We start from the raw sequence: 25,522 nt of genomic DNA, 5'->3' as shown, positions 1-25,522 counted from the left end.
TAATTTCTTATCTGATATTCTTAAGTTTTCTTTTACCCTTCATGGGAAACTATAAACAACTGTCTTTATGTTACCACTATAGCTGTATTAGTTCTTCTAAAGCTTTCTTCTGTATATATGCATCTTAGCCACATTTTTCTTACTGCAACACCTTTCCAACTTCCACATCTCTGCAACAGCACTATTGTGATTGAAAAGGGGACTATGTTATGTGATCATTACCATATTTTTTCCAATCTTTCCTTAATCTCACCTACACAAATTTATCCAGGTATTCCTTACACAACTTGCTGCAGTAAGATAGGAGCTTATGTGGGTGAAGTTGTAATTACCTTCTATAGCTAATACAATCTTCCTAGAACATCACAGGTTTTATATTTGTTCAAAAAGTAGAAACTGCTCAAGTTACGTTAATGTTTTTATATAAAACAAAAGAAAAATTCAACACAAGTCCTTGACCAATGATTCCTCTCATACTTCTACCCATCAGTGTGTAATAGATAGTATTAAAAACAAAAAGGCAAAAATAAGAAACAAAACAGGTTGCTGGGGGGAGCAGGAAGGTAAGGAAAAGAACATTTATTCAGAGTTTCTTAACATATTGAGGTGTTTCTGTGAGCCTTCTGGCAGATGTTTGTTCTCATTATAAAATCTGTAAAAGTTTATTAAGAAGGATGGGGCACTGTTCCTAGCTTTCTGCTGATGCTCTGGGCAAAGCACAATGCAAATTAGGTATTGATCCACAGTGTGTAACTCTAAAACCCTGCAGAGCCACACAGGATACAGAAACATTTTTCAGAATTTGCCTTAGATGTTCCAACAGTCTTTGCTGCATGGCCCATTTATCTTCTCCTGTGGGAGGAGGGATCATTAACATGGAAACCAGATACTCAGCCAACATTCAAGCTACCATCTCCTAGGGAAGTGTATTTACAAAGCTACAGAGCTGTGGCAGGGTTTTTTGCTACACAAAGACCAAGGATGAACACAGAACTCTTAACTTCAGCTGTTCTCAAATCAAATTTTCAGCAATGCCTGTGCAACACCCAAGAAACATTTACTCAGTCAGGTTCCTCCTTCAATCAAGATCTGGATGGCCAGAGCTTACTGTACAGGCAAGTTATCCCTCCTGCTCTCAATGTGTCCCCTTAGTGAAATTTCACCTGCATTTTGTATTCTAAGATACATTTTAAGTCAATGGTGAAGATATTTGTTTGGTTGTTTCTGTCTCGTTTATCAAAATAAATTGCATTACCTTAATCCCCACAAGTCAAACTGTAGAAACTGCCAGCTTGCATTTCAACCTTTCCTTGAGGCTGAAGATCAAACATGTTGCATTCCCACACTGTGGAATGGGTGGCAGAGTTTCATCTCATTTGCTGTTCACATCCCAAGCGTACAAGCTATTTAGAAAACATTGGTTTTGTTACATACAGGTTCAATAAAGTTTTATGATACCAAAGACTGTGGTTTAGGAAAGTTCTTTATTTCACAGAATTTTATCAGCATCATTTGTTCAAGGGGAAATCTATCCACTGGTGCCAAAAGTGATCTTACCAACATCAGAACAGGTCACTTTTCAGACTCTGTCTCATTAGCTTTGCCTTCTAATAACTTAATATCAGGATCTGCTATGAGTAAATAGAGATTAAACCATGCTTCTGGTTATAAACAAGATGGTAAACTGCAAGTGTCAGTGCTGCATATGGGAGTCAAAGAGAACAGAAAAAGGAACCTACAAAAGGAGCAAGAGGAAAAAACATTAAATTTGAAGTATATCCCAGAGAATTATCCAGAGCCATCCATTATAAAACATTATATTTGCAGAGGTAACCCTGAAACTGCTGCTGCATTCTGCAAGCAATCCAGTGCACTTCATCAAATACATGTATTTAAAGATTCAGAGAAACAGAAGAACAACCAGTAACAACAAAAAAAGCTTTAAACACTCAGATCTCACTTGAATAGACCAAGAGTAACAAAAATGGATACATTTATCTAAGCAACTGAGCAAACTGCATTCTACAAAGGGAGATAAGGTGTAGTTTAGAATCATCTGAAGAAAGACAATTCGTACCCACAAAAACTAAATACAATCCCACATTCAAATCACAAAGGCTAAGGGAAAAAACAAAGACTCTAGGACAAGCTTCCAAAATGAAATTGGCTTTAAATTTTTAAAGCATTTTTGGTCCTGTTGCTTGAAAGAACTAATTCTAAACTGAGATCTGACATACAAAGAATGATCACGTTTATACAGATCGTACTGTAAACTGAAAGGAAACTGCAAGATATTGAAAAAATACTTTAAAATCAGTGAACTATTTAATTAACAGGAAGTACAAACAGGTGTTTTGGCACTGCACTTGAAGGACAGCTTCAATAAAAACATTTTATTACCATGCTGATAGCCACACACAACATCCTGGTTGAAATATCAAAATACGAAGTTTGCAGTCTTAAATATAAGTGCAACAGGAAAGAGGCTCAGGTGGGAGGCCCCCACTAGCCCTCCACCATCCTTTTAAGTATGGCTCCCAGGCCACCCTTTGCCACTTTCAGTGGGGTCAGCTCTTCTTTATTCTCAATGTGAATGCTTGCACCGTGAGACACCAGCAGCTTTGCCTCCTCCACTCTCTCTTCATCGCAGGCTAAATGACTGCAGTGAGAACAAGAAACCCACAGCCACTATGAAACAGTCCAGGCTTATAAAGAGCAATAATTATGCCATGTCAAAATGACAGCGCGAATTCTGGGGGGAGATACATCCTAGAACAACAAAACCACACACAACCAACTACCTACACTGACTCCAAAGTTTGCTGTCTAATCACTCTGTTGTCATTAAGCAACTCAAGAACATTCCTCCTGTTGTTGTCCTTGCAATATTAAGACAGTTCTTTGGATTAGGATTTGGCTCTGCAGTCAGCAAAGCAAAGGAGAACATAATCCACAGTGAAAATGGACAATGGCAACCTCCATTTGAATCAAAAGTGATAAAGAAATCATCCACTGCTAAAAAACAATCTGGAGTAACGAGTTACCGCAAATGCAGCAAGCACTTTTTTTCCATTTGGCACAGTATCCTGAGAATAACTGCATTCCAGGGCCATTCCAGTGTTTATATACAGCTTAAACACACTGCTTGATCTTATTCACAGCAAACTCTTGATTCCACTGTAAACAAGGCAGAGTTTTGCCACCAACTTCAAAGCAGCTAAGGTTTTATCCTTACAGATTCAAATTGATCTCTAAGGTAACATCGAACACTGGGCTGGTTGTATTTAAATTGCAACTTATTTTCCTTAGAGAGGTGAAGAAAAGGTTGTAAAATGAGTTCTTGCTTGGCAGGACAGAGTAGGCCAGCCTGCAAGACCAGTTTCCTCTGACTTGGATGTCATTAGCTCACTCTCTACCCTCTAGTGGCAATCAAACGTATTCCAAATTATTACAAAAGGTGTTCTAGACTCTTTAAGTAGATGTGGTAACACAAATTAAAGTATGCATGTACAGACACACTTGGGCAAAATACTAAGTATGATTTTCCCAAATACTTTTTAATTGCACAGGGACGTGAAGCAAGGCAGTATTCTGAGGCAACAAAAAATTTAAAAAAAAAAGAAATTGGAGTAATGGCGTTTCATTTCATAAAGATTATGCTGCATTAAGCAAAATACAAATTAAAAATTACTTACAGAGGAGTATTCCCTTCAGAGTCCCGCATATCCACGGTGGCATTGTGCTGCACAAGTATCTGTACCATTTTTAGGTTCCCTTTGGCTGCTGCTCTGTGTAACGGGGTGGAATCAAAGTGATCTGTTGCATCTGGATCTGCCCCGTTCTCCAAAAGCATGATTGCAATCTGAGTGTGTAGTAAGAGAAAGGAGCAGGGGAGGAGGATGTGAAGTTAACATAATGAAATCCTTCTCCCCAGAGCACCACCACCTCCAGTAGCCTGGCTAAACATACCTCCTGCTTATTTTTGGAGGCTGCATAGTGCAGGGGTGTGCAGCCGTTCTGATTGACAGCATTGACATGAGCACCCTTGGCAATGAGGGCTTTCACAATTTCATCCCGGCCTGCAGAAGCAGCAATGTGTAAGGGACTCCAACCAGCCTAGAGAGGTGAGAACAACACCATATTATTCAAAACATGAGTTTCATGCAAAAAAACATGACAATGCATAACCCAAAATGAGATTTAGCTACTCGCACTGCACATATTCTTAGAACTGTAAAGCTGAACATTATTGATTATCACCAGAGAGACAAGTTTCATGTCCTTGCCTGCACTCAGTACCTGACAAATGCTGCCAGTTAAATGACAGAAGTCACAGTTATGCACAGTACCTCTGCAGGACAGTTTGTGCCTCCAGAATTCACACTAGTGCTTTTTTAATAACAAAAAAGAATAGCAGAAAAGGGTGTACAAAAGTTTCTTCAACCTTTCCTATATCCTACCCTCTAAATTGATGAGACATTTTCTTCTCTAAGGGTGATATTTAGGATGCTTTGTAACAGATGCAAATATTTCAACCCTTCCTCTAGAACATGAGCAGACCATCTCCTTTCCAACTGTGAGATGACTGAACCTGCCACCTGCTCTATAATGCCTCCCCCAACGAAAAATCTTCACGGCACCTCATGATTTGGCACAACACATTTGAGAGGATCACACCGAGATAAAGGCAACATGAAAACCCCAACAACTACCCAAACAAACACCGCTGGTTTTGCAGCTTCATTCATAAGAAGAGTCCTCCTAAAATTCCTTGACAACGAGCAGGACTCATCAAGTCTCTCTACGCCCATTTCCACATGAACACCGAAGTATTTCATTGCCTTCCCAGCGCACACACAGCAACCTGGGCTTTCCCAAGCCTCACAGACACCGCGCTGGGGGCACCAGGAGAGGGAAAAGGACGGAAGGGAGGAAGGCTGAAGCCACGATAGCCAAGGGCCGCAGCAGAACCCGCGCACCCGCACTGCCACCGCACGGCGGGGCGGGGGATCCGGGCAGGGCCACCACACTCACATCGTCCTTATCGTTCACAGGCACGCCGAGCCCGAGGAGGAGGTCGGCGACATCCGTGTGTCCCGCCGAGCAGGCCCAGTGCAGCGCGGTGCGGTGATCCTGCGGGAGAGCGTGAGGGAAGGAGAGAGGAGGAGAGTGAGCGCGGCAAGGACCGGGAGCGGCTGGCAGGAGCCGCCCCGCGGACAGCCGCCCCCGCAGCCCGCCCGGGCCCCGCAGCCCGCTGACCTGGTCGGCGCGGGTGGCCTGTGCCCGGTCGCGGAGCAGCAGCGCCCGCAGCTCCTCGAGGCGCCCCGTGAAGGCGAGGTTACACACGGGCACGTCCGACACCTCGCCCTCCATGCTGCTCCGCCACCCCGCCGCCGAGGGGTGGGCCTTCGCCGCGCCCCGCCAATCAGAAGGCCGCCGGGGCCAGCCCAGCCAATCGCACCTCACCGCCTGCTCCGCTCGCCCCTCTGCCGCGAAGGCTGCTGGGGGCTGTAGTCCCGCGGGCAGGGGGCGGCGCGCTGCGGGCGGGCGGCGGGACTGCAGCTCCCAGGGCGCCCCGCGGCGCGGTCGTGTTGTGCCTCCGTGTCGGGGAGAGGAGGAGGAGGAGGATGGTGACAGCGGGAGGATGGAGGCCGGTGAGGGGCGCGGGGCGCGGGCACGGCCGGCGGGGCGGTGGCGACGGGCCTGGCCGGCGCCCTGGGGGCCGCGGCAAGAGGTTGGGCTGATGCCCCGGGGGCCACAGCGGCGGGAGGCGCCGGCGGGCTGAGGGACGGACGGGGCGGGTGGGGGTGCGATCCGCCGTGAGGGGCTCGCCTGGAGCGGGGGGTCCCGCGGCCTCTCCCGGGGCCGGGGCTGAGGGGCTCGGGTGAGGGGCTCGGGTGCGGGGCGGCTCAGCTGCCAGCCCGGCCCCGGGAGACGCCGCGGGTCGGCCGGGAGCGCTCTGAGGGCTGAGGGAGCCTGGAGAGGGAAAGGACACCCCGGGCGAGGAAAAGAGCCCGCGGGAGGAGAAAAGAGCCCCCGGGAAGGGCAAAGAGCCCCCGGCGGTGCTTTCCCGGGGAGTCTGAGCTGTCACACGGCGGCCGCCGAGGGGTCGCAGGTGTCTCCTGTTGGATTCCGAGGGGCGAGAGTGTCTTAGGTGTTTGGACCCAAAACAGGCGATTTGCCCTCCCAGTGCAGCGAGCGGTGGGTTTTGTGCCGGGGCAGGCAGGGCGCAGTGTGAGGGGCTGTTTTGCCCGGCTCGCAGCCCCAGCGGGTCTGTCGCGGTGTTTAACGGGGAAGGGGCGGCGAGGCTCGGCAGCGCTGGCCCCGCCGCTCCAGCCAGAGGGTGGTGCAGCTCCCTTTGGATTGCTGGAATGTATATTTTTTACATGAATTCTTATTTTTGTTTTATATACTTAACAGCTGATTGTTCCTTCTTTATAGTGGATATATGTGCACTTACTTTAAGAATAAAATAAAATTGTGTCTGCTTTTGCTTTCAACTTTTGATTTTTCTATCAATATATTCCATAAGATTGTTATCTAAAAAAAAGGGGTTTACATTCGTTTTTACGTTTGAAGGCATGTTTCACTCTTCCAAAAAGCAGTGCTTTAATGATCTAGAAAATGGTTGGACTGTCTTCTTTTAGTAGTGTTAATTATTATTTGTTATTTTACACTAGATGGATCTAATGTTGAATAATAACATTAATATATCTTTTTCTTTCTTCCTCCTGAAGTGTTTCAATTCTCCAGTTGAGAAAGTAAACCCAGTCTTGCTAACACTTTTCACATGCTTCCCATTAAGCACAAGGCTGTAATCACTCTGATCTGTATTTTTTTTTGGTACATTTCAGATCAAGCCATAGTGCCTAAATGGGTTTTTTCCTTCCCTCATTATCTTGAATCAAATCTCACTCTCCCTGCAGTCATCCTGAACTTCTGCCACTGGCTTCAGTCAGACTGCTTAAATCAAGGTGTTAGTCCTGGTGTTCTCTCAGCACTTGCTGAGGATCAAAATAAAAACCAGCCAAGGCATTGGATATTTCAGTGTCAGAACAGCTTTTAAAGCAAAAAACTAAAAGCAGCTGACAGTACTGATCAGAACCCCCAAAGGCTGCAAGGACTTGCTGCAACTAGTTCAGTCTGAGAGCTCCAAGGTGTGCATAAAAGAACAAAGGCATAAAATGGAGTTTGAATTTTGTGTATTCCTGTTCAGTTTTATCTAGGTATGAAAACCAGATCACTATTTTGTCAGACTACTTAGAAGAATTTCCAGAAACTGATGAGCCAGTGTGGATTCTAGGAAGGCAACACCACCTAAACACAGGTATCTGTGGAATTAAATTATCTGTTACATCTGTAGAGCACATGCAGAATAGATTCACATGCAGCATCAGCAGCTCCAGATTTCCTGATGTTCCCTAAAAGTCTCATGAGAGAAGTTTGTTCCTTTTTATCAACAAGGGACCAGCTGTAAGCAGTGGAATTCCTCCTGTACAGAAACCAGAACCAAAGCCAGTGTGCTTCCAACTGTAATTCCTGCAAAGTCATTGCCCTTGTAGCAGGGACTGTCAGGTGTGAGCCTGGTCACTTCCCAAGTTCAGCTGCCTCAGATAAATAAATAAATTTTGGGAAATGTTCAGCCTCACTAATATTATTTTCCCATGAGGGATGCTGTCTGCAGCCTGTTACGTGCCACTAAAAGGATATTTCAAAAGAATAATAAATTAATCTACTGTGCATACTCTGGTGAGAGTAAATACCTGAAAGTTATGGCAGAGCTTTGTATTTATATAAAAATAAGGATTCAGAAATGAGCTTTGCTCCTCGGGGAGAAGACAAGGGCATCCTGTGTTACATGTCAAAGGCAGTGGCCACCAATGCAGGCCTGGTGTTCAGGACAGCCCAGGGTGCCGCCTGCAGCCTGGATCAGCTGAGGGATCCTTTGGAGAGGCCAACCAGTCTGAGCCACAGCTCAGGGAAAAGGAGCAAATAAGATTCTTAAGCATTCTTCAGAGCCTTTGGGGGAAGTCTGTAAGTGCGTGTGTTTAAACAAACAAACAAAAGATATTTAATTAAATTTAATATTATTAACCTGTTCTTAAAATGACTTTGTATTGGGTTTGGAGGTAGAGCATAATTCCGTGATGGTTTGCATGTAGAAGTTATTCACCTTTTTTAACTTGCTTTACCAGTTCTTTCCTGAGGACATAGTTCTCCAGAGCTGTTTCATTCAGGCTGGGCATAATCATTCCAAACCCCATGTAAAACTTCATTGGCTAATAATTATTTCATCCTTAATAAGTTAACTTTAATTAGCAGTCTACAAAAGCTCTCTGTGTTTCAACTGCTTAAAATGTTTTAAGTATTAAGGGTCTTGTATGTAAAAGCTAGCAAGAGCCTTCCACACGCTCCATATATTGACTGTACAGGGAAAATTGGAATTTTTCAGTTTTAAAAGTCTGTTTTAATAATGTCTTTCCTCTTAAAATTGTTCCAGACAAATCTAAGCTATTGTTGGATATAAGTGCTCGTCTCTGGTTTACGTATAGAAGAAAGTTTTCGCCTATTGGTGAGTATGCAGCAGTCCAGCTGCCTGCTTATGGATTAGCAGGATTAGTGATCATGTTAGGGAGTCTAAAATTATTTTTACAGTATTGGAACATTTTCATCATAATTTTAACTGTTTATGCAAACAGAAGATTAAAGCTATGAAAAACCCTGTTTACCTCTACCTGTGTATAATCAGATCTTCATGTTTATAGGGCAAGCAGTAAAATTACAGCAGCACTGTGGAAAGAAAAGAGCTTGCTTGGTGCCTTTAGTCCGTAGGACAGTTGTTAGAGATTTAACTTGAAGTTTTCTCAGTGGCTGCACTCAGCGTAAAGCCCATGTTGATTGGGATGAACTCTGTTTTCAGGAGGCACCGGTCCCTCGTCTGACGCAGGCTGGGGATGTATGCTGCGCTGTGGGCAGATGATGCTGGCCCAGGCACTGATCTGCAGACATTTAGGAAGGGGTGAGTACTGTTGCTGAGGGAACTTTTGTGTTGCTTGGGGACTGTTTGATTCTTTTGTAGTTTTCCATAAAAGCATAAAACCTAAATCCATTAGTGAAACTTTCCTTGATGCCCTGATAGAAGTTACTAGTGAAGTGTTCTTGTGTAACCGGTTAAAATCATGCCAGTCTTAAGCAGAGAAATAGAAATGGAGGGAGGACAAAGAGGGAATCCCACTGTTGTTATTTTATAAATCTTTTTGAGGAATATCCAAGTTGAAGCCCTGGGAAAACTTGCCACCAAGCATCTGAGTTCTTCCCCTCTCTTCATTGCTTACACAGCCTCCAAATGTTGGCACACAGTGACTGTGTGAGTAGTGACATGGTGATAGACACCACACAGAGTATTTCACAAACCACTAACCCATCACCAACCTGAGTCCAAACCCCACAGCAGACCCCATTATTCCCTGCTCTTAAGCCTGTATCAACACCTCACATCCCAGGGTCACAGGTGAGAGTCATAGGGCTGCTCTCTGTGTAGCTCCTCTATCCATTAAATTTTTATGGTTGGGTATGTGATCCTTATGCTGTTGTGCTATGTCTTCTATGACAGCATGATTTATGGATTTATCCACATTTATAACTGAATCCACAGAAGGATTTATCCACTTGAATAACTGAATCCAGAGAACAGAAGTGCAAAGATTTAACTGAAGGAGTAAGCAAACAAATCACCTGAGAAAAACTAGAACTTGAATTTGCAGTATGTATCTACTTCATAGCATCAGCCCTATGATGTGCTTCTCTGTCAGTAAATGTGAGGTAACCACCTCACATTAGAAGCAGAAGCTTACATGGCAAAGCCATGGTTTGGATTTTGCTGTGGGAGAAGGCCAGCATTGTGTTTGGACTTTGCTTTATGGATCTTACTGTCCTTCAAATGCTTACAAATCTAACAAGGGCCCAACAAAGCAGGTAGTTCTAAACAGTCTTGAAAGCTCCCATAGAGCAATAGCCATCAATTCTCAGCAGTGATCACTCGGGATATACTTGCAGTTGACATTTTTATTTTAGTTTCCCAGCTATCACAATCTACCCTGTGATGATAAAGGACAGCTTGATAAGAAATGACAAGCTGTGACTTCTAGGATCTCTAAATAAAATGTAAATATTAGAGATGGATTGTACATTAGTCTCTTTAACATCTCAGTGTATGGCTTTCTACCATCTAGAAATTTGATCAGCATGATGGAAACATTACTTTTTTTATCTGTATAACTTTTTTTTTTCCTGTAAGATTGGCAATGGGAAAAACACAAAAAACAACCAGAAGAATATCATAGAATCTTACGGTGCTTTCTAGATAGAAAAGATTGCTGTTATTCCATCCACCAAATGGGTAAGAACACACACCAACTTTTTTTTGTCCACTGAAACTCCTACTGTGTTGAAACTTTCTCCTTTGAAATAAGTTAATTAAAAAATTTTAAAAGGTGAAGACAGTGTGTTTGTTAATACATAAATAAAAATGCATGCAAGTGGGTACAAAGTGTAATAATTCAGAAATGTTATTCACTAAGACCTAAATAAGGCTGTATGCTACAATCTAGCTCTTGGTAAAGTATTCAAGTTTTGGGTACCAGAGTTGATAGTTTTAAAACAGACAGTCACAAAGCTTAGTGCTGTAATTTGTAATTAAGGACATATTTGTAATTCTTGTTACAACATAGGAACTTTTAGTAAGGGAACTAGAAATCGTTAAGATTTGAAAAGAGTGTAGATTGAGAAAATAATTGTTGTTGCTAAATACAGTTTGCAGTTTCTAGAATGCATGTCAGAAGTAGGCCGTACTATTTAACATACACTGTGACAGCTTCTCTGTGGTGTTCTTTGTGTGTGTTTTCCCTCACAAAAACAGCGCAGATGGGTGTTGGAGAGGGGAAGTCCATTGGAGAATGGTTTGGACCAAACACAGTTGCTCAAGTACTCAAGTAAGTCACGTCTCCAGAGCTGACTGGGAACGTTCCCCCAGGGCAGCTGAGCTCAGACCACACTGAGGCCCCAGGGCAGTGCCAAAGGATGATCTCCCTCCCTCCCTCTCTCTCAGAATCAGGAATGTCTGTGCCATGTGTTTGCAAGCACAGTGCACACCATGGTGTAGCCCAGCGGGCAAGCAGTGAGTCAGGACTGGGTGAGTTCCAAATTTTAATATACCAAGAGCCAGGTATATATATATATATATATGTGTATATATACCTGCAGAAAGGGCTCTCTGGCCATGCTGTCGACATGCCCTAACCTTGGTAAGCTCCAGCAAGGAATATGCACTCCTTGCCACAAAGTGGCACAGCTCTGGCAGGTCAGGAGTGCCACTATGCAGATTAGAGTGGTGCTGTGAAGGATCTGAGTGAAGCCATCCAGGCCAGGGAGGAACTGAACTGCAATTCCCTGCTGTCTGAGCTGCAGTGCTGCCTGAGGCTGCTATGTTAAAACATGGAAGCTCCTCCTAGTCTAGAAGCCACACTCAGAGAGTTGACTTTGCTCCATTCCTGAGGGATTGGTGGAGGTGCCAAGTCTCAAGTGAAGGTTAGACTGCAGGTCCTGGGTGCAGTTTGCTGCAGCTCTGGGACAGACACACACTCTGGAGAGAGAGAGGAGTTAAAGGATGCTCAGGCCTCCAGTTTCTTTCCCTTACAAATTCTCCATGGCTGGGCACTCACATACTGGTTTTTCTGGCTTATTTTAGATAGCTGACTGCCTGTGCAGCCTAAAGGCATAGGTCCCTTCCCCAGACTTTTGGATGTCACACAAGTGGACAGAAACCTGTTGAAGGGCTCTAATGCCCCCTCCTAACTTGAGGGGGCCAAAAACTTTTAGCTGCTCTGGCTTCTAACACCCTGAGTCTGCTCTCTGCACATGCCCAGAAATAGTTCCACTGAATTTAGTGGAAGTAAGCACTTAAGCACAAAGTAATGTGAAAAACTGGCACAGGAACTTTTTCCTTCTCTAGACAATGCCAGGCACCATGGGCAGGATCCCACTGCGGAGGCTGTTAAATGCAATAAAAAGTAATAAATCTAATTATGTGGTTGAGCTGTTACTATCACTGCATTTGGCTAAAGGACAAAACAGCTTTCACACGGTACAGTGTGTGTGCTTTTCCTGGAACCACTCTGTATTTATTTTTTCTAAATATATTAAATATTAAAGTTATCTTTTTATTACATGGAGATTTAAAAAAAATGTTTTTTCAAAGAAACAATTTTTTTACTCAAGAACCATCTAACTATCCTGAATTAAAAGCTACTCTCATGGTCCTAATTAACTTGTGTTAAGTATTACCTTCATGTTTTCTAGGAAGCTTGCTTTATTTGATGAATGGAATTCATTAGCAGTTTATGTCTCTATGGACAATACAGTGGTCATTGAAGACATCAGTAAGTGAAACAAAAGTTTTTTCAGAACTACTTTAATGTCTCAGCAAATAATAAAAAGTAGCTCAAACTCATGGCAAATTTAATTGTTTGGGAAAACTACATTCTGGCAGCATTAGGGTAAGAGTTGTACTTGATGATCTTAAAGGTCTTTTCCAGCCTAAATGATTCTGTGATTATTTCTTTGGTTACAGTTTTTGATTTGACTCCACTCTCCTGAATGTATCTAAATATGAACAAAATACTTGGGGCCATCCCTACTTGTTCCCAGGGTAAGAAAAGCAATACAAGAAATACAAATTCAGGTTTTGGGTTTCCAAAACTGAAGTTAGCACAAAATGATGAGGCCTTTTTGGTGGCCAACTTACATACCATGCAGTTGAGGAAAAAGTGGAGTTTGGTCTGTGCTATCTAAACTCCCACCCCAGCCATGGAATGAAGTTGCAGTATGTAGAAATACAGGGAACTGCTTTTAATACAGAGTTTGCCAAAGATTTGCTTTTGTTGGGCAAAAGAGAAACCAGGGTCAGATCCTAGAGAAACACAGGGCTGATTTTCAGATATAAGGAAGGTGGGTTTACAAGCAGTATTCTGGTTCTACTTTTGTCCCTACTCCTGGTTATTTTATGTCTGCATCACTGGAAGAGTTCCCTGAAGAATTTCTAATGCTTCATCTCTGCCATATCATTTCCCAGGCGAAGCTTGACAGCATTAATACTGCTAGTAGTAAATGTAACTTTTGTCCTAAATTTTCATCCCCCTGCCATTTATCTCATGTCTCACTGATGTGCCAGCACATACTCTATCTGCCAGAATTAATTCTACTAGAGAGTTAACAATTTCCATGCCCTGCTCCTTGTGCCTTAAAACAGAAGCTCTATAGAGCTGTCTGGAAAAGTAGCTTAATCCACGATGGAGTGGAAGACGTGCTCTGTGTGCATTCACTGATCTCTGTTTCCATTCCCCAGAGAAGATGTGCTGGTCCCCTCCCCAGAGCAGCAGTGTTGCCCACAGCAGTGCACATTTGCACAGGAGTGCTCTTGGCCGAAACAAGAACCCAGCAGGATTCTGCACAGGCTGGAAGCCCCTCTTGCTCATTATACCTCTCCGCCTAGGGATAAATCACATAAATCCAGTGTACATTGATGCGTTTAAAGTAAGGGTTTTTTTCAGTGATTGTTTGTTGTGAAATAAGTTCAGGTATCTGATATATCAATAAACAAATCAACTCCAATGTCATTTTTCTCTCTTTGAACTCCTAGGAATGCTTTAAGATGCCACAGTCTTTGGGAGCATTAGGAGGGAAACCCAATAACGCCTATTATTTTATAGGATTTTTAGGTAAGGAAGAAAGAAACTTACTCTGAATATCCATAAGATATGAGATGAGAAAGAGAAAGGATTTTCCTTGGGAAGGGGAAGCAGTTCAAGTATGAGAGTGGAAATGAAGAAACATATGCTGGAAACTTCAGGAACAGTACGATTCCATCCTTACAGGAACAAAGCAACAAAGGTTGATGTAAAATAAGGAATGATATAAGCAGGAACAAGACACATAACATTCAACAAGTGTCAGGTGTCACTGCTGCTAGAGTACTGAATTTTTCCTAATGATTAATACTTTCTAATGAAGGATGTTTTGTTTTAGTCTTTTGCTTCAGAGTTTTCATAATTTACTTTCTCATAGCAGTATCTCTTTCACCTTCTTCCATGCCTTCCTTTATTAATTAATGCAATAGTTGATACTAAATTCAGTCTTTCAGATTTCACTCTGGTTTGATCCATAACTTTTTGGATATTTTGTTCTTCCTTTTGTAAAACCTGAGCTGTTTTAGTCAGACTTATTTGTTCCAATTTCTGAGTGAATGCCTAATGGGATTACAGATTGCATTTGTGGTCATCCTGTACCTCTTGATCTGTGGAATGTTAGGGATTACAGCAGTTGAGACTTTTAAAAAATCTGGACCTCACACAGCTAAAGTATGAGACAAAGGTACAACAAACCATCCAAAACATCTACCCTAACAGGTAACAGTAGGAAAGTATGTTAAATGCCCTGTGGGAAGCTGTTGTGCCTAACTTTCCAATTCTTTTAAAGACTCCTTAGCTAGAAAGTTGAGATATGGACTGTGCTGATAATCCAGTTTGTGTTTTACAAGTGTGGATGGAATAAGTGCTTATGAAAGCCTCTTGCTTATTATCACCATGTGGATTTTACCCCTGCAGGCAATGAGCTGATCTACTTGGACCCTCACACCACTCAGAGTTTTGTAGATTCAGAAGAAAACGGCACAGTTGATGATGAAAGCTTCCACTGCCAGCAAGCCCCACACAGAATGAAGATCATGAATTTGGACCCTTCAGTAGCTTTAGTAGGTGTTAGGAAATAGTAGACATGTGTACTTTATTCAAAGCAGTACCTCTGTGTATTGGTAAGGGCACTAACGTGTTTTCTTGATGCCAGCCAAGATCACAGAGCAGTCTGCTACGAACTAAAATTCAACACCTGGCATAGGATATGTGAATTTTAGGTCAAGCAGAGAATTGACTTGTGGATTCTGGGGAGCCAATTAATTTTCTTTCCTGAGCAGCCATTACCTTTTCTGGAAGTATTTTGAAGGTGACAGCAAGGAACTGAATCAGGTTTCCTTATTTTATTGCATCTATGCATGGTTGCTCTGGAGAAGATGCTTACCTGAGCTTAATTTGTTTTATGTAATTTACAAATCTTTAAATAGAATTACTTGTAGTAATTCTATATCCAGTATAGGTAACAAGAGTACTGTGGTAGGTGAAGAAATTCAATCTGATCACATGCCAACATCCTTTGGTTGGGTTAGGGGTGATTGTCACTTGAGATATAACCAATACATGGTCACCACAGCGTCCTTCACTCATTGACATATTGTAATTCCTTAACACTGCTATGTGTATTCTTTCCCTAGGGCTTCTTTTGCAAAGAAGAATGTGATTTTGATAACTGGTGTAGTCTTGTACAAAAGGTAATGCTACTATCTTTATTTGCTCTGTATGAAACCATGTTTACTGTTCTTTTTTTGAAGTGGAAATTCCCTGCCTGCAAATCAAACAAGCACCAGCAAAGGCTGCACTAAGGATCAGGGTAAGATGACACTGCTGAGCTGCTGATGGAGCTTGTTCAGCATTTTGCAGCCCTGAGCCCTGGCACTGGGAAAACAAGTCCATACATACCCTTACAGAGTTTGGCTTTTTTTAGCAGTACTGTGTTACTGGCTGATACTTAGTCATTTACTGAGAAGTACATTTTAAACTGCCATGTTGTAGCAATTTATTTATTTGTTTGCTTCCTGATCCTTATTTATTTTTTGACATAATAATATCCCTGGTACCACAAAAGATCTGATTCTCTCAGTGCAGAATCCCTCCTGCTGAACTGTGGGATACGAAGAAGGTGCTTGCTGCCACAGGAAAAGGACTTTAGGATATTTCTGCAAGCAGTTGGGATATTAAGCTACAGAAATATGAATGTGAAGTAACACCAACTTCTAAAGGCATTTTAAAAAAAAAAAAGGCTAAGGAAAGCAGCTTGTAAATAACTGGATAGAGGATATGATGTAGCTTACCTGATAGTGAATTGTGGCTTCAATAATAACTTGTTTCTTCTGATTGAAACCTATCTTTCAGAATCTGTTTGGTATTTTTTTGAGATAATGGATTTGTCTTTTGTTCTCATTGATCAACAGAAAACTTGAACACAGAGAGGTCCATGCAAGTAATTTTCATTTAAAAGGCAGAAAATACCATGTTCTTGGTGTCTGCTCCATGTAAACAAAATTATAGGTGTAAGGATATCAAAGCTTATAATAACACACTGATAATTTGTAGGAGAGTTTAAGAGATCCATCTTCCAGGTGTATTTCCAACTAGGAAAAGAGATCTGTGAAGCAGTGATTCATAGTGGCAGGTACCTGAAATAACAGGTGTTCACTGTCTGTCTGCACACAGCCTTTGTTATTCGATAGACATACATAATTAAAAATGTTTTTAATTAAGCAAGACACTTTTTGTTTTGTATTCTGTCCTCAGGAGATTCTAAAGCAGCAGAGTCTACGGATGTTTGAGCTGGTCCAGAAGCACCCACCACACTGGCCTCCTTTCATACCTCCAACCAAGCCAGAAGTGACAACCACAGGAGCAGGTGTGGTACCAGCTCCAAGTGCTGCTGGGCAGCACAGTGGTTCTCCTTAGCAAACAGGAGAATCATCACAGGTGGAATAACTGGGCTTTCCTGAGGATCAAGCACTCACAACATGATTATATGTCTTCTTCCAGAGTATCCAAACAGGCCACGTACAATTTACAATTCCTAGCACAATGTATTTTTAAATCTTACAAAATATTTCAAAGGCCACGTTCCAGAAAAATGGGGGGGGGGCGTTTGTTTTTTTTTTAAGTAAACAAAGTCAGGCATGTCTTTAGATTCTAAATTGTTTAATTTTTTTTTCCCAGAACTCATTGAATCTACAGACAAGCTATTTGAATTGGAAGAAGAATTTGAAATCCTGAGCGTATGAAGGAAACTGTGGTGACCCTTCTGAGTATTGAACATATTGCTAATATTACTGCATCAACTTAAATCACACAGCCATGTTAGCCCCAAAGTGCCTGAAATCATGGAGAACAGAGCACAAACACCTGGTAGCATCCAAAACTCCAACAGTGACAGTTCCTTCTGTCAAACAGCTTCCCCAGAGGGAAAGGCAGTGAAAGATTTTATAAGACCCTGAAAGGGAACCTGTTTTTAATGTGTGTCTTTCCTGAAGACAAATGGACCTCTGACATGAAGGCAAAAATATGTCTGTCAATGGGCTGTATGTTTGGAGAAAGGGATAACACAAAATGGGTATTTCTTGCTCTCTTATAATGCAATAGTTTAGTTCTTAAAGCAAAACAGTCTTCAGTTAAGGAGGATGTTTACTTCTGTTCCCTCCCATGGGCTGCATCGTAGAAAAAATGCATTGTCTTGTTTAAAAGATCGACTGGATCAGGAAAAAATCGTTTCCTTGTTAAATATTTTAACATGTATTTGAGCAACCACACTTTATTACAAAAATGTTTCTGTGAAAGGAACTATGTCTAACGTATACGTTTTGCAATAGCCTTCCTGTTCCTGGGAAACCTCAAGAGGAACAGGAGACTCAAATAGTTGATACAGATCACAACCACTGTTATAGTTATGATATATTTCACCTTGACCTTAAAATTCAATCATTAAAACTTAGGCTGACTTTTCTTTGGAGCTTAAGTAAGTCAAAGGTGGTTTAACTGTACCTTATTTATTTTTAAAAAGATTTACACAAGTTTCTCTGTTACAGCACTTTATCTGTGCATCTAATAAATTTCTTAAGCTTTTCATAGGTTGTATGCTGCTATATTTTGTTAATTTGTTTGTGTGAACTAAATATAACCCAGGTTATCTTAAAACTTAATATATAGGCATATGCAACTTACTTAATTGTTGGGTTTTGACTTGTTGCCTTTTGAAATCTGTTTTGGTAAAAGTGCCTTAATTCTCCAGGTTTATCAGAACAGCTGGTGCAGTTTTGTTTCTTAGGCAGAGTATCTCTCTAGCAGCTATAAGAAAACCAGCTCAGAATAAAGGCAAAGATCTTTTAATCCATTATGCAGTTCCTTTTTACTATCAGACAGTCCCCATTGTGGTCATTGTGTCACGACAGTGTAATGGACGTGAATCGCAGTTTCATCTTCAGCAATAAATGACAACATAGAGAAATCCTGAATGCTGTCTGCTCTCACTTGCACTTCGTGATCAGGGCCAGTGTGACTTCCAAGAAAATAGTCATAACTTGGTCACAGTTCACCTTGTTTGCCTTCAATGTTTATTAACCATGGTTTGGAAACAATACATGTAGGAAAAATAGAACTTTCTCCCCCCTCTCCATGGATTAGCTGCATGGTCTTTTTTTTAAAAAACAAAGCATTGCTTCTTAGTTAATATATGAACTTACTGTTCCTGTGACAGCAATTGCAGCCCTCTCCTCCCCACTAAAAAAAACAGCCCTTGCTCTGAAATGCTCAGTCTTGAGCAGTAACTGCTAAAAAAAAAAAGAAAAAAACAGTTAAAGAAACCCCTCAGTGGAGCAGAACAGGCTCGTTCCCCACCCGCCCCTGGCCATGGGGTGACACTCCTCAGAGGAGGCCTGAGCCCACAGAGCTCTTGAAGGATTCTGGGGTGGGATAAACTGATGGAAATGAGGCTGATGGGAAATGGAAAACCCAGGATGTAAATCCATGATCTGTCTGTGCCAGGACAGCTAAGAAGTAGGTTGGGTATCCTGCATGAAATGATTGCCACTCACGGGTGTTAAAATGCCTTAAGGATATTTGCAAAACACATCCAAAGCAGTTGCTGATCTTTCACAGTTAGGATTGAAATGAAAGAGTACATTGTCCTTCACAACTTCCCCGCTCATCTCCAGGGTGGTTCAACTCCAGAACATGCAGAGCTCTCTGCCCCCCCCGGAAGATAATAATGTGTTATGCATGTAATCATCATTAAAGGTAAAAATATTATCTGCTTAAAAGCAAGTATGTTCTTAAGTACTTTGCTGGACAGAGTTAGAGCCCTAGAACCTCATAAAGAAATCATACTTTAAAATAATGCCTCAGTCTTGCATTAGTAAAAATTGTCTGAATAATTTTAGATTTTTAAGCCAAGGTGACAGTGTATTTGCTAGGCACTCCTTTGAAATGTCCTTTCCCTCAAAATATACAAGGATAATCCAATTAGTGGCACTTCTCTTTAATTATGCCCTGAAGGAAAGCACGACTAGTTAACAGTGCGTACACTAGAAATACAATTTTTTAAACTAACAGCAAAAAAAGCCCAGAGGAAGCAGTTTACAACAGATTGTGACTGTGGGAGTAGAAAATGTACATCCCATACCCACTTACTCCCATGTCTGCATAAGCTCATGCGCCATCTAGTAAAAGCTCTACTTCTCAAACACACACAGCTTGAATAATTACAAAATAAATGCGCCAAGGCTGCCTCAGAAAGGAAATACATGTTCATAGTAATAAAATGTTTCTGGTGACTGCAGGTAGATAAGCACAGACTGTGAAGTCAACATTTTACCTGGAGTATATTTCAATACAAAGCTATGAAAAATACTAGAGGAGTTTTGGATTCATCTTCACATCAAAAACTGCATTTTTCGTAGCTCTTCAGGGTCAACTGTGGATGACAGTCTGAATTAGAAATGATTACCTGTCACTGGAGGAAGGAATGTTTCATCTGGATAATAAGCAAAGCACAACTTAATTGTTGAGTCTAAGAAAATGAGTTATCAACCATTAATGCATAGTGTTTCCAAGTCACCTACAACACACATAAATTTTAGCTAGTTCTGTATTTCATAAGGGAATGAGTCTTCACTCCCTTACACTAGACCAAGTACTGTTTGCAAAGACACCAATTAAGCAAAGCTTTGGAAAAGTCTCTCTGCATGATGACTGGCATGTGCCCCGGACACGAGTGGTGTGAGGTGTCAGTTGCTCTCCAGTCTGAACAGGGAACTCGCAGAGACTTTCTGAGGTAGCCACAAATGAGGGGAAAAAAACACTGAAGTAAAAGCATAGCACCATGTTTCATTCAAAAAGTGGTTTCAGAGCACTGGTCTTTCCCTCCTCTGTGCATGGTCAAACTCCTGGACTTGACACTTGATTTTTGTAGAATTCCATCTGTCTTGATTCACCCATCAAACACACACAAAACAGGTTCATGAATTTACCCTTCTTCAGTCAGTGATGGCTAATCTGGGGTAACAAGGGCTGTTAATGTAACTGCATTTCCATTCCTACAAGTTCTTCATGCACACCTGGCAGCGGCTGACCCGCGTCCGGAGCTGTCCCGCCTTCAGGGTCTCTGAGGGAGGGGCACTGACAAACTGCTGCGACTGCTCCACCGTGGTCAGCCAGAAGCTGTACTTGTTGGCAAAGTAATGGCACGTTCCCCGAGCACCGTTGCACTCAATGAACGGAGTAGCACGGAAATCCTCCAGGCAGGAACCAGGAGAGACAAGGGACTGACCTCCACCTTCTGCCCCGGCCGCCGTGTGCTGAAATAAAGATGTCGAGTTGAGTGAGCTCAAAGGAACAGAATGGGTGGTAACCAGGGGGCTCTGCCAGTTCTGGTGTTAAAAGGAGTGAAACTGGCAACCAAAATCATACCTTGGCTCTGTGTATGTGTCTTTTGAGTCAGGGCTAGAGGGGAAGAAGGAAAGGAATGTACTTAGGCTGAATTTACAGGCCTGGTATAATGGCAAACTGGCTTTTCACTTGAATGTTGGGAACATTTGGAAACAATAATGCTGACATCATGTTTTCCTAACAATCTTACACTAATGAGCCTCTAGGAGAGTGCAATGGAAAACTTTTTCCACTGAGAGAGAGGATTAAGTCAATACTGTAGCTTAATTGGCATTTCCACATTTAAAGGCATGAAGAACAAAGAATATCTGTGGCAATACAGAACTAAGGCAGCAGTGTTACCACCAAACCTGATCAGGTGCTAAACAGAACAAACTTCGAGAGCTACAGCACCTCAGCTGATAAAGAAGAAATGCACTGGGGCAAGAAGAGACGGGGCTTCAGGTTCCTCAAAGAATGGAGCCTCAGTGACCTCATCAAGAGGAGATCTAGAAATGTTTACAGCTGCCTTTGCATTAGCAGTAGTATCCTCACCATAAGGAAGGAGTATCCTATCCACAGGCTGCGCCAGCCCAGGGGACACTGTGGGATGGTGATGTCCTGGCTGTGCACAGCCACAGCCTGGGAAGGTGCTTCGCAAACGGAGCAACGACTGATGTACTGCGGGATCTGGACGCTGTCCACCGGCATCATGGGGATGGGAGCGGTGGTGGAGAGCCAGTAGGACTTGTCATTGCGGCTGGCGTAGTAGCACACCTCGTTGATGTTGCAGTAAATGAAAGGCATGGTGCTGAAGCGAGGCAAACACGAGCCAGCAAAACCTGGAACAATTGGAGAAGTGCTCAGACCAGGCATCTACCAAACTCCCCAACTCACAGACACCACACTCGTGGTGGAGGAGGGCACGAGTGACGCTGCTCCCAGTTCAGATCCAGGCCAAGCAGGCTGCCACCACCTCTGCTACAGCCCTCTGTGCTACCAGTGAGGATTGTTCCTTTGTTTATGCCTAAGAGAACTCTGTCAACTCACCGAGATCCTGGTTGTGTGCCTTTTCCTGCCCCTCCACGTACAACAGGCTGTAGCCGTCCCAGAGCTTATTCATTCCTATGGGACACGGTGGGATTTGGTCTGACTGACTGTGCTTCACTAAAGTGTATCCAACACCCACGCTGCGACCGGGCATTCCCGGCAAACCAAGCGAGCCCGGCTTCCCAGCAACACCTAGGAGACAGAAAAGGAGTCACTGTTACTAGTAACCAGTGTGGACATCAGCTGGCCCTATACCCCATCTTGGCATTGGTGTCACTGTGTTTATATCCATCTTGTACAATGAGGATCCCAAATTTTGATGGTTGTTATATGAATAAATGGACTACTTATCAGTTCCAAAAGCAGTCATTTCACAGCAGCACCCACCCATTCCCTACCTAATTTCATTTTCTTTGCCCAACAATGTGCATCTCTCAGTACAGCAGTTCCGAGGATCTCAAAGCACCAACCAAAAGCTAATGGATTCATTTTTGCTATAGTGCTCTCCAGGATAATATTCCTTCTCTTTCTCACTGTGCCTTTTCTCCTCTACTGTCCAACCCTCACAGCTGTGGTCACTGTGAATACTATATCCCTCTTTTACATCTTCCAGGTGATTCCCATATCCACAAAACACTAAAACCAAAAGGTGTTCAGAATTGTACCTAGGGAAACACCAGCAGTGACATCAACAATGACATGTGACAGAATTTTCCTCACTGAAGACTGAATTTCCTTCATTGCAAAGCACAAGACCACTGACATCCTCTGGTGTTCCTAAGGTAATTGGCTATTGAGGAGGATCTCTGCAGAACCTGAGACATAATTCTACTGATTGCTTCTTTTTGATCTGTGCTCCCCAAATCATCAAATTACCTTCAAATCCCTGTGGTCCGGGGGCACCCGGAGCTCCTGGATCCCCAGCTATGCCAGGTGTTCCAGGTAAGCCATCACGTCCTTTCAAACCAGATCTTCCTGGCAGACCTTTTGCACCTGAAATACAATACAATTATTAATATCTTCATTTCCCCATACTAATGCCTTCACTCCTACGATCATTTTCCAGAAGGGAAATAGGTTGTCAGCAGCCATGCTGAGAGCTCACTCTTCACTAGCTGTGGTTACAACCAACCACCTCCATAAGGGATTCCACCTGATCCAACTGTCTGTTAAAGGATTGAGAAGTGCACCTGAATATTACACACAGCTGAAAATGCAGCACTGACATCTCGGATAAGCGACCGACTTCAGCCTGAAGCCACATCAGACCTAAAACTCAGGTTTCAGTAAAAGAGAATATTAACATTTAAAAATCACCTAAATGGCAGTGATGAGAAAGCGACTTGTGGGGCCTTGGAGAGCCAAGAGGTGCCAGACCCATCAAAGTTGCTTTGCTAAACAATACAAATCTCAGGGCTACAGCCTGAAGTTCCCAGCACTTCCCCAGTTACTCTATTTCATTGACAATTCAAGTAATTCCTAGAGGTGAATCATTTTCATGACCACTCCACTTGCTAGGACCTGGTATTTTATGAGCTGCATCACAGACTGCTACATTTCAGTGATCTGAGTGTACTTTTTACCTGGTTTTCCAGCTGGGCCCTGGAGTCCAGGATCTCCATCAAAGCCAAGGACACCATCAATTCCTGGCAGACCAGGTAAGCCTTTAGGGGCTGTGACTTCTTCTGGCTGTGGGGTTATTCCTGGAGCCCCTGGTCTGCCAGGGAGACCTGCACATGGGGTAAATGACAGTGTAAATACCAACTCCCCCCAAAAAACCCCACAGTTTTGGTGCTAATCCTGATACAAAGGAGAAGAATGAGAAATTAAAATCACCTTTGTACATCAGCACTGGAGATCTTGTAAAAATTATGTCAAGCTCTTTCTAACTTACTTCAATCTCTAAAAAACTTAAGAGTCTCCCAAATAAGCCCATTAAGGGGGCTCTGAAATCCTCCCCAGCACAAACCACGTGCAATAAATTGCAGGTTTTTTAATCCTCCAGCACTCACCTCGACGGCCCATTTCACCTTTCAGCCCAGCATAACCAGGATCCCCCGGAGGCCCATCTTTCCCTGGCATCCCCATAAGGCCAGGCTCACCTCTCACACCTGCAAGGACACACAGCTGAAGGCTCAGGGGCTGAGCACGGGCTCCTGATTCCGACCCACAGCTGGGGCTCTGGGAAACACACTGGTGGCAGCAACAGCATTTTGGCTCTGAGATGGAGGGGAGCACAACCCTTAAGGAAACCTGTGCCCATTTTGACATCCAGAATGGCTGCAGAGCCTCAAGACAAGAAATTCCACTGCTACCTAACTACATTTTATAGAAAGTACTCTTCCTGTTCTTTGGGTAACCGAGGGACAGTGTTTGGGGAGAACACATCTTTTCTCTTTGGAATCCATTACTGTGCACATCACAGAGGCCTGTGGATCTGACAGCCTACAACGACAGCAGGTCTTCATCTGGCAATGGTTCTGCATCCTTTCCTGGCTTTTGAGCCCTGTGGTTTCTCTGAAACCTTGTTCCTGAAGATCTTGTGGGTAGCTGCCCTTTAGCCTCCTTCGGTATAAACCAAAGAGAGCAACATGTTCTCTGCCTTAGCCCAGAACATCTCTTAACTCCTACAATCCTCTTAGGCTCTTGTGGAGACCTAAATCCACTACACTAATGCCTCTGAGCATACAGGACAGGCGGGATGAAACAGCATCTCCAGTCTTTGCCTAAAGAGCACATGCAAGGGGGTAACTGTGGTGACAAGCACAGTGCCATTGCAGGTGGACACCATCTACTCAGAAAAAAACCCATTAAAGGTAAGAAGAAAAAAATCATTCGGGGTACACTGAAGAGCACCTGAAGCTGGCCTCACTTTGCTGCTTTTAGAGTCAGTAGGTAAAACCTGCATGAGCCAAAAGGGAAGATTTAGACATTTAGACATCAAACTCAGCTGTTACACCTGAATGAGGCCACACTAACCACCCAAAAGCCATTCATACTGGGGAGATGACATCTGCCACACCACACCCAGATCCTTTCAAGGCAAGATTACCTTTGAATCCAGATGCTCCAGGGAGTCCAACTGGACCAGTGAGTCCCACATCACCTTTAATGCCTCGCAAGCCGAGAACACCAGGGAAACCTGGATTGCCTGTGTCACCTTGGTCAGAAGCTGGGCCAGGGGGCCCTCGTGGCCCTGGTAGACCTGGAAAACCTAGAGACAGAGTTAATTAGGAAAATCTATTCCTGGGGCAAAGTAAATGCTGGGGCTACCCCCAACGTGTCTGAGGACAGTCACTGTTTGGGTGTCTACATTTCCAAGGGTGTCATCCTCCCAAAGGAAAGGAACAAGACCCCACCTGCTTATATCCACTTAGGTCTCAAACTCTTTAATCCTTTTAACCACAGTAATCCAGATTCAAATTCTGGGCCTGAGAGTAGCCCTTGCCCTACATGGTAGCTCCTGGTGACTCAGAAATTCCCTAGGAGAAGGAGAGTCGTGGCTTCAAATCTTTGGCCGGGGAAAAGTCTCAGCCTCCCCATCAAGGCTGTGAGGTACTGAATGGGTACCAATGCCATCATGACAAAACCTTCAAACTACACACATACCTGGACTCCCATCAGTTCCTGGATGGCCAGCATCTCCAGGTCTCCCACGTATATCAGAAGGAAGAGAAACTCCAGGTGTTCCTGGCAAGCCCGGCAGTCCCAAAGGACCAGGGGGACCTAGAATAAGAAACACAAAGTGAGAGAGTGTAGCCAAAGGTCTTCATGGATTTCAGACATGGGTAGAAATAGTGGCTGAGAAGCATTTTTATTGAGGAGAACAAAGAGACATCTCACTACAC

At 43.2% G+C, this 25,522-nt stretch overlaps 3 protein-coding genes across 4 annotated transcripts in view; 1 reads left to right on the top strand and 2 right to left on the bottom strand.

The window, feature by feature from the left end:
- Window positions 1-1,465: 1,465 nt before the first annotated feature.
- On the bottom strand, window positions 1,466-5,391 carry PSMD10 (proteasome 26S subunit, non-ATPase 10). The gene is made up of 5 exons (XM_027687082.1): window positions 5,260-5,391; window positions 5,035-5,133; window positions 3,970-4,116; window positions 3,696-3,862; window positions 1,466-2,659 (listed from the first exon to the last, which is right to left on the bottom strand). The coding sequence occupies exons 1-5, from the start codon at window positions 5,371-5,373 to the stop codon at window positions 2,506-2,508; spliced, it is 681 nt and encodes a 226-aa protein (XP_027542883.1). The 5' UTR covers window positions 5,374-5,391; the 3' UTR covers window positions 1,466-2,505.
- A 159-nt stretch (window positions 5,392-5,550) lies between these two features.
- On the top strand, window positions 5,551-17,923 carry ATG4A (autophagy related 4A cysteine peptidase). Its single transcript, XM_027687050.1, has 13 exons — window positions 5,551-5,654; window positions 7,217-7,327; window positions 8,501-8,572; window positions 8,921-9,019; window positions 10,298-10,399; window positions 10,919-10,991; window positions 12,358-12,437; window positions 13,403-13,590; window positions 13,697-13,775; window positions 14,661-14,806; window positions 15,380-15,436; window positions 16,500-16,611; window positions 16,923-17,923. Exons 1-13 carry the CDS (start codon window positions 5,645-5,647, stop codon window positions 16,985-16,987), a joined length of 1,194 nt encoding a protein of 397 aa, XP_027542851.1. The 5' UTR covers window positions 5,551-5,644; the 3' UTR covers window positions 16,988-17,923.
- A 481-nt stretch (window positions 17,924-18,404) lies between these two features.
- COL4A6 (collagen type IV alpha 6 chain) overlaps window positions 18,405-25,522 on the bottom strand; it is a 115,501-nt gene continuing 108,383 nt past the window's right edge. For both annotated transcript variants that reach the window (XM_027687042.1, XM_027687041.1), the window contains 8 exons: window positions 25,284-25,400; window positions 24,727-24,888; window positions 23,687-23,785; window positions 23,258-23,404; window positions 22,551-22,667; window positions 21,675-21,866; window positions 21,180-21,466; window positions 18,405-20,554 (listed from right to left, as the gene is read on the bottom strand). In XM_027687042.1, coding sequence (XP_027542843.1) covers window positions 20,294-20,554; window positions 21,180-21,466; window positions 21,675-21,866; window positions 22,551-22,667; window positions 23,258-23,404; window positions 23,687-23,785; window positions 24,727-24,888; window positions 25,284-25,400 — 1,382 coding nt within the window. In that variant the 3' untranslated portion in view covers window positions 18,405-20,293. The remainder of the gene's footprint in view (window positions 20,555-21,179; window positions 21,467-21,674; window positions 21,867-22,550; window positions 22,668-23,257; window positions 23,405-23,686; window positions 23,786-24,726; window positions 24,889-25,283; window positions 25,401-25,522) is intronic.

The sequence above is a fragment of the Neopelma chrysocephalum genome, unplaced genomic scaffold, assembly GCF_003984885.1.
Source record: "Neopelma chrysocephalum unplaced genomic scaffold, ASM398488v2 Primary Assembly neopelma1_73, whole genome shotgun sequence".
NCBI classification, from domain to species: Eukaryota; Metazoa; Chordata; class Aves; order Passeriformes; family Pipridae; genus Neopelma; species Neopelma chrysocephalum.
Note: the sequence above shows the minus strand (reverse complement) of the source record. Positions and strands in the feature narration are given on the sequence as shown.

What these genes read in the sequence shown, in the direction of transcription:
- PSMD10 (XM_027687082.1), bottom strand. Translation starts at nt 5,373, where the DNA reads ATGGAGGGCGAGGTGTCGGACGTGCCCGTGTGTAACCTCGCCTTCACG. An exon ending in AGGCCACCCGCGCCGACCAG is followed by an intron (nt 5,134 to 5,259) that starts GTCAGCGGGCTG and finishes GCTCTCCCGCAG; the next exon opens with GATCACCGCACCGCGCTGCA. An exon ending in CCTCCAAAAATAAGCAGGAG is followed by an intron (nt 3,863 to 3,969) that starts GTATGTTTAGCC and finishes CTACACACTCAG; the next exon opens with ATTGCAATCATGCTTTTGGA.
- ATG4A (XM_027687050.1), top strand. An exon ending in GCAACACCACCTAAACACAG is followed by an intron (nt 7,328 to 8,500) that starts GTATCTGTGGAA and finishes AAATTGTTCCAG; the next exon opens with ACAAATCTAAGCTATTGTTG. An exon ending in CTGCAGACATTTAGGAAGGG is followed by an intron (nt 9,020 to 10,297) that starts GTGAGTACTGTT and finishes TTTTCCTGTAAG; the next exon opens with ATTGGCAATGGGAAAAACAC.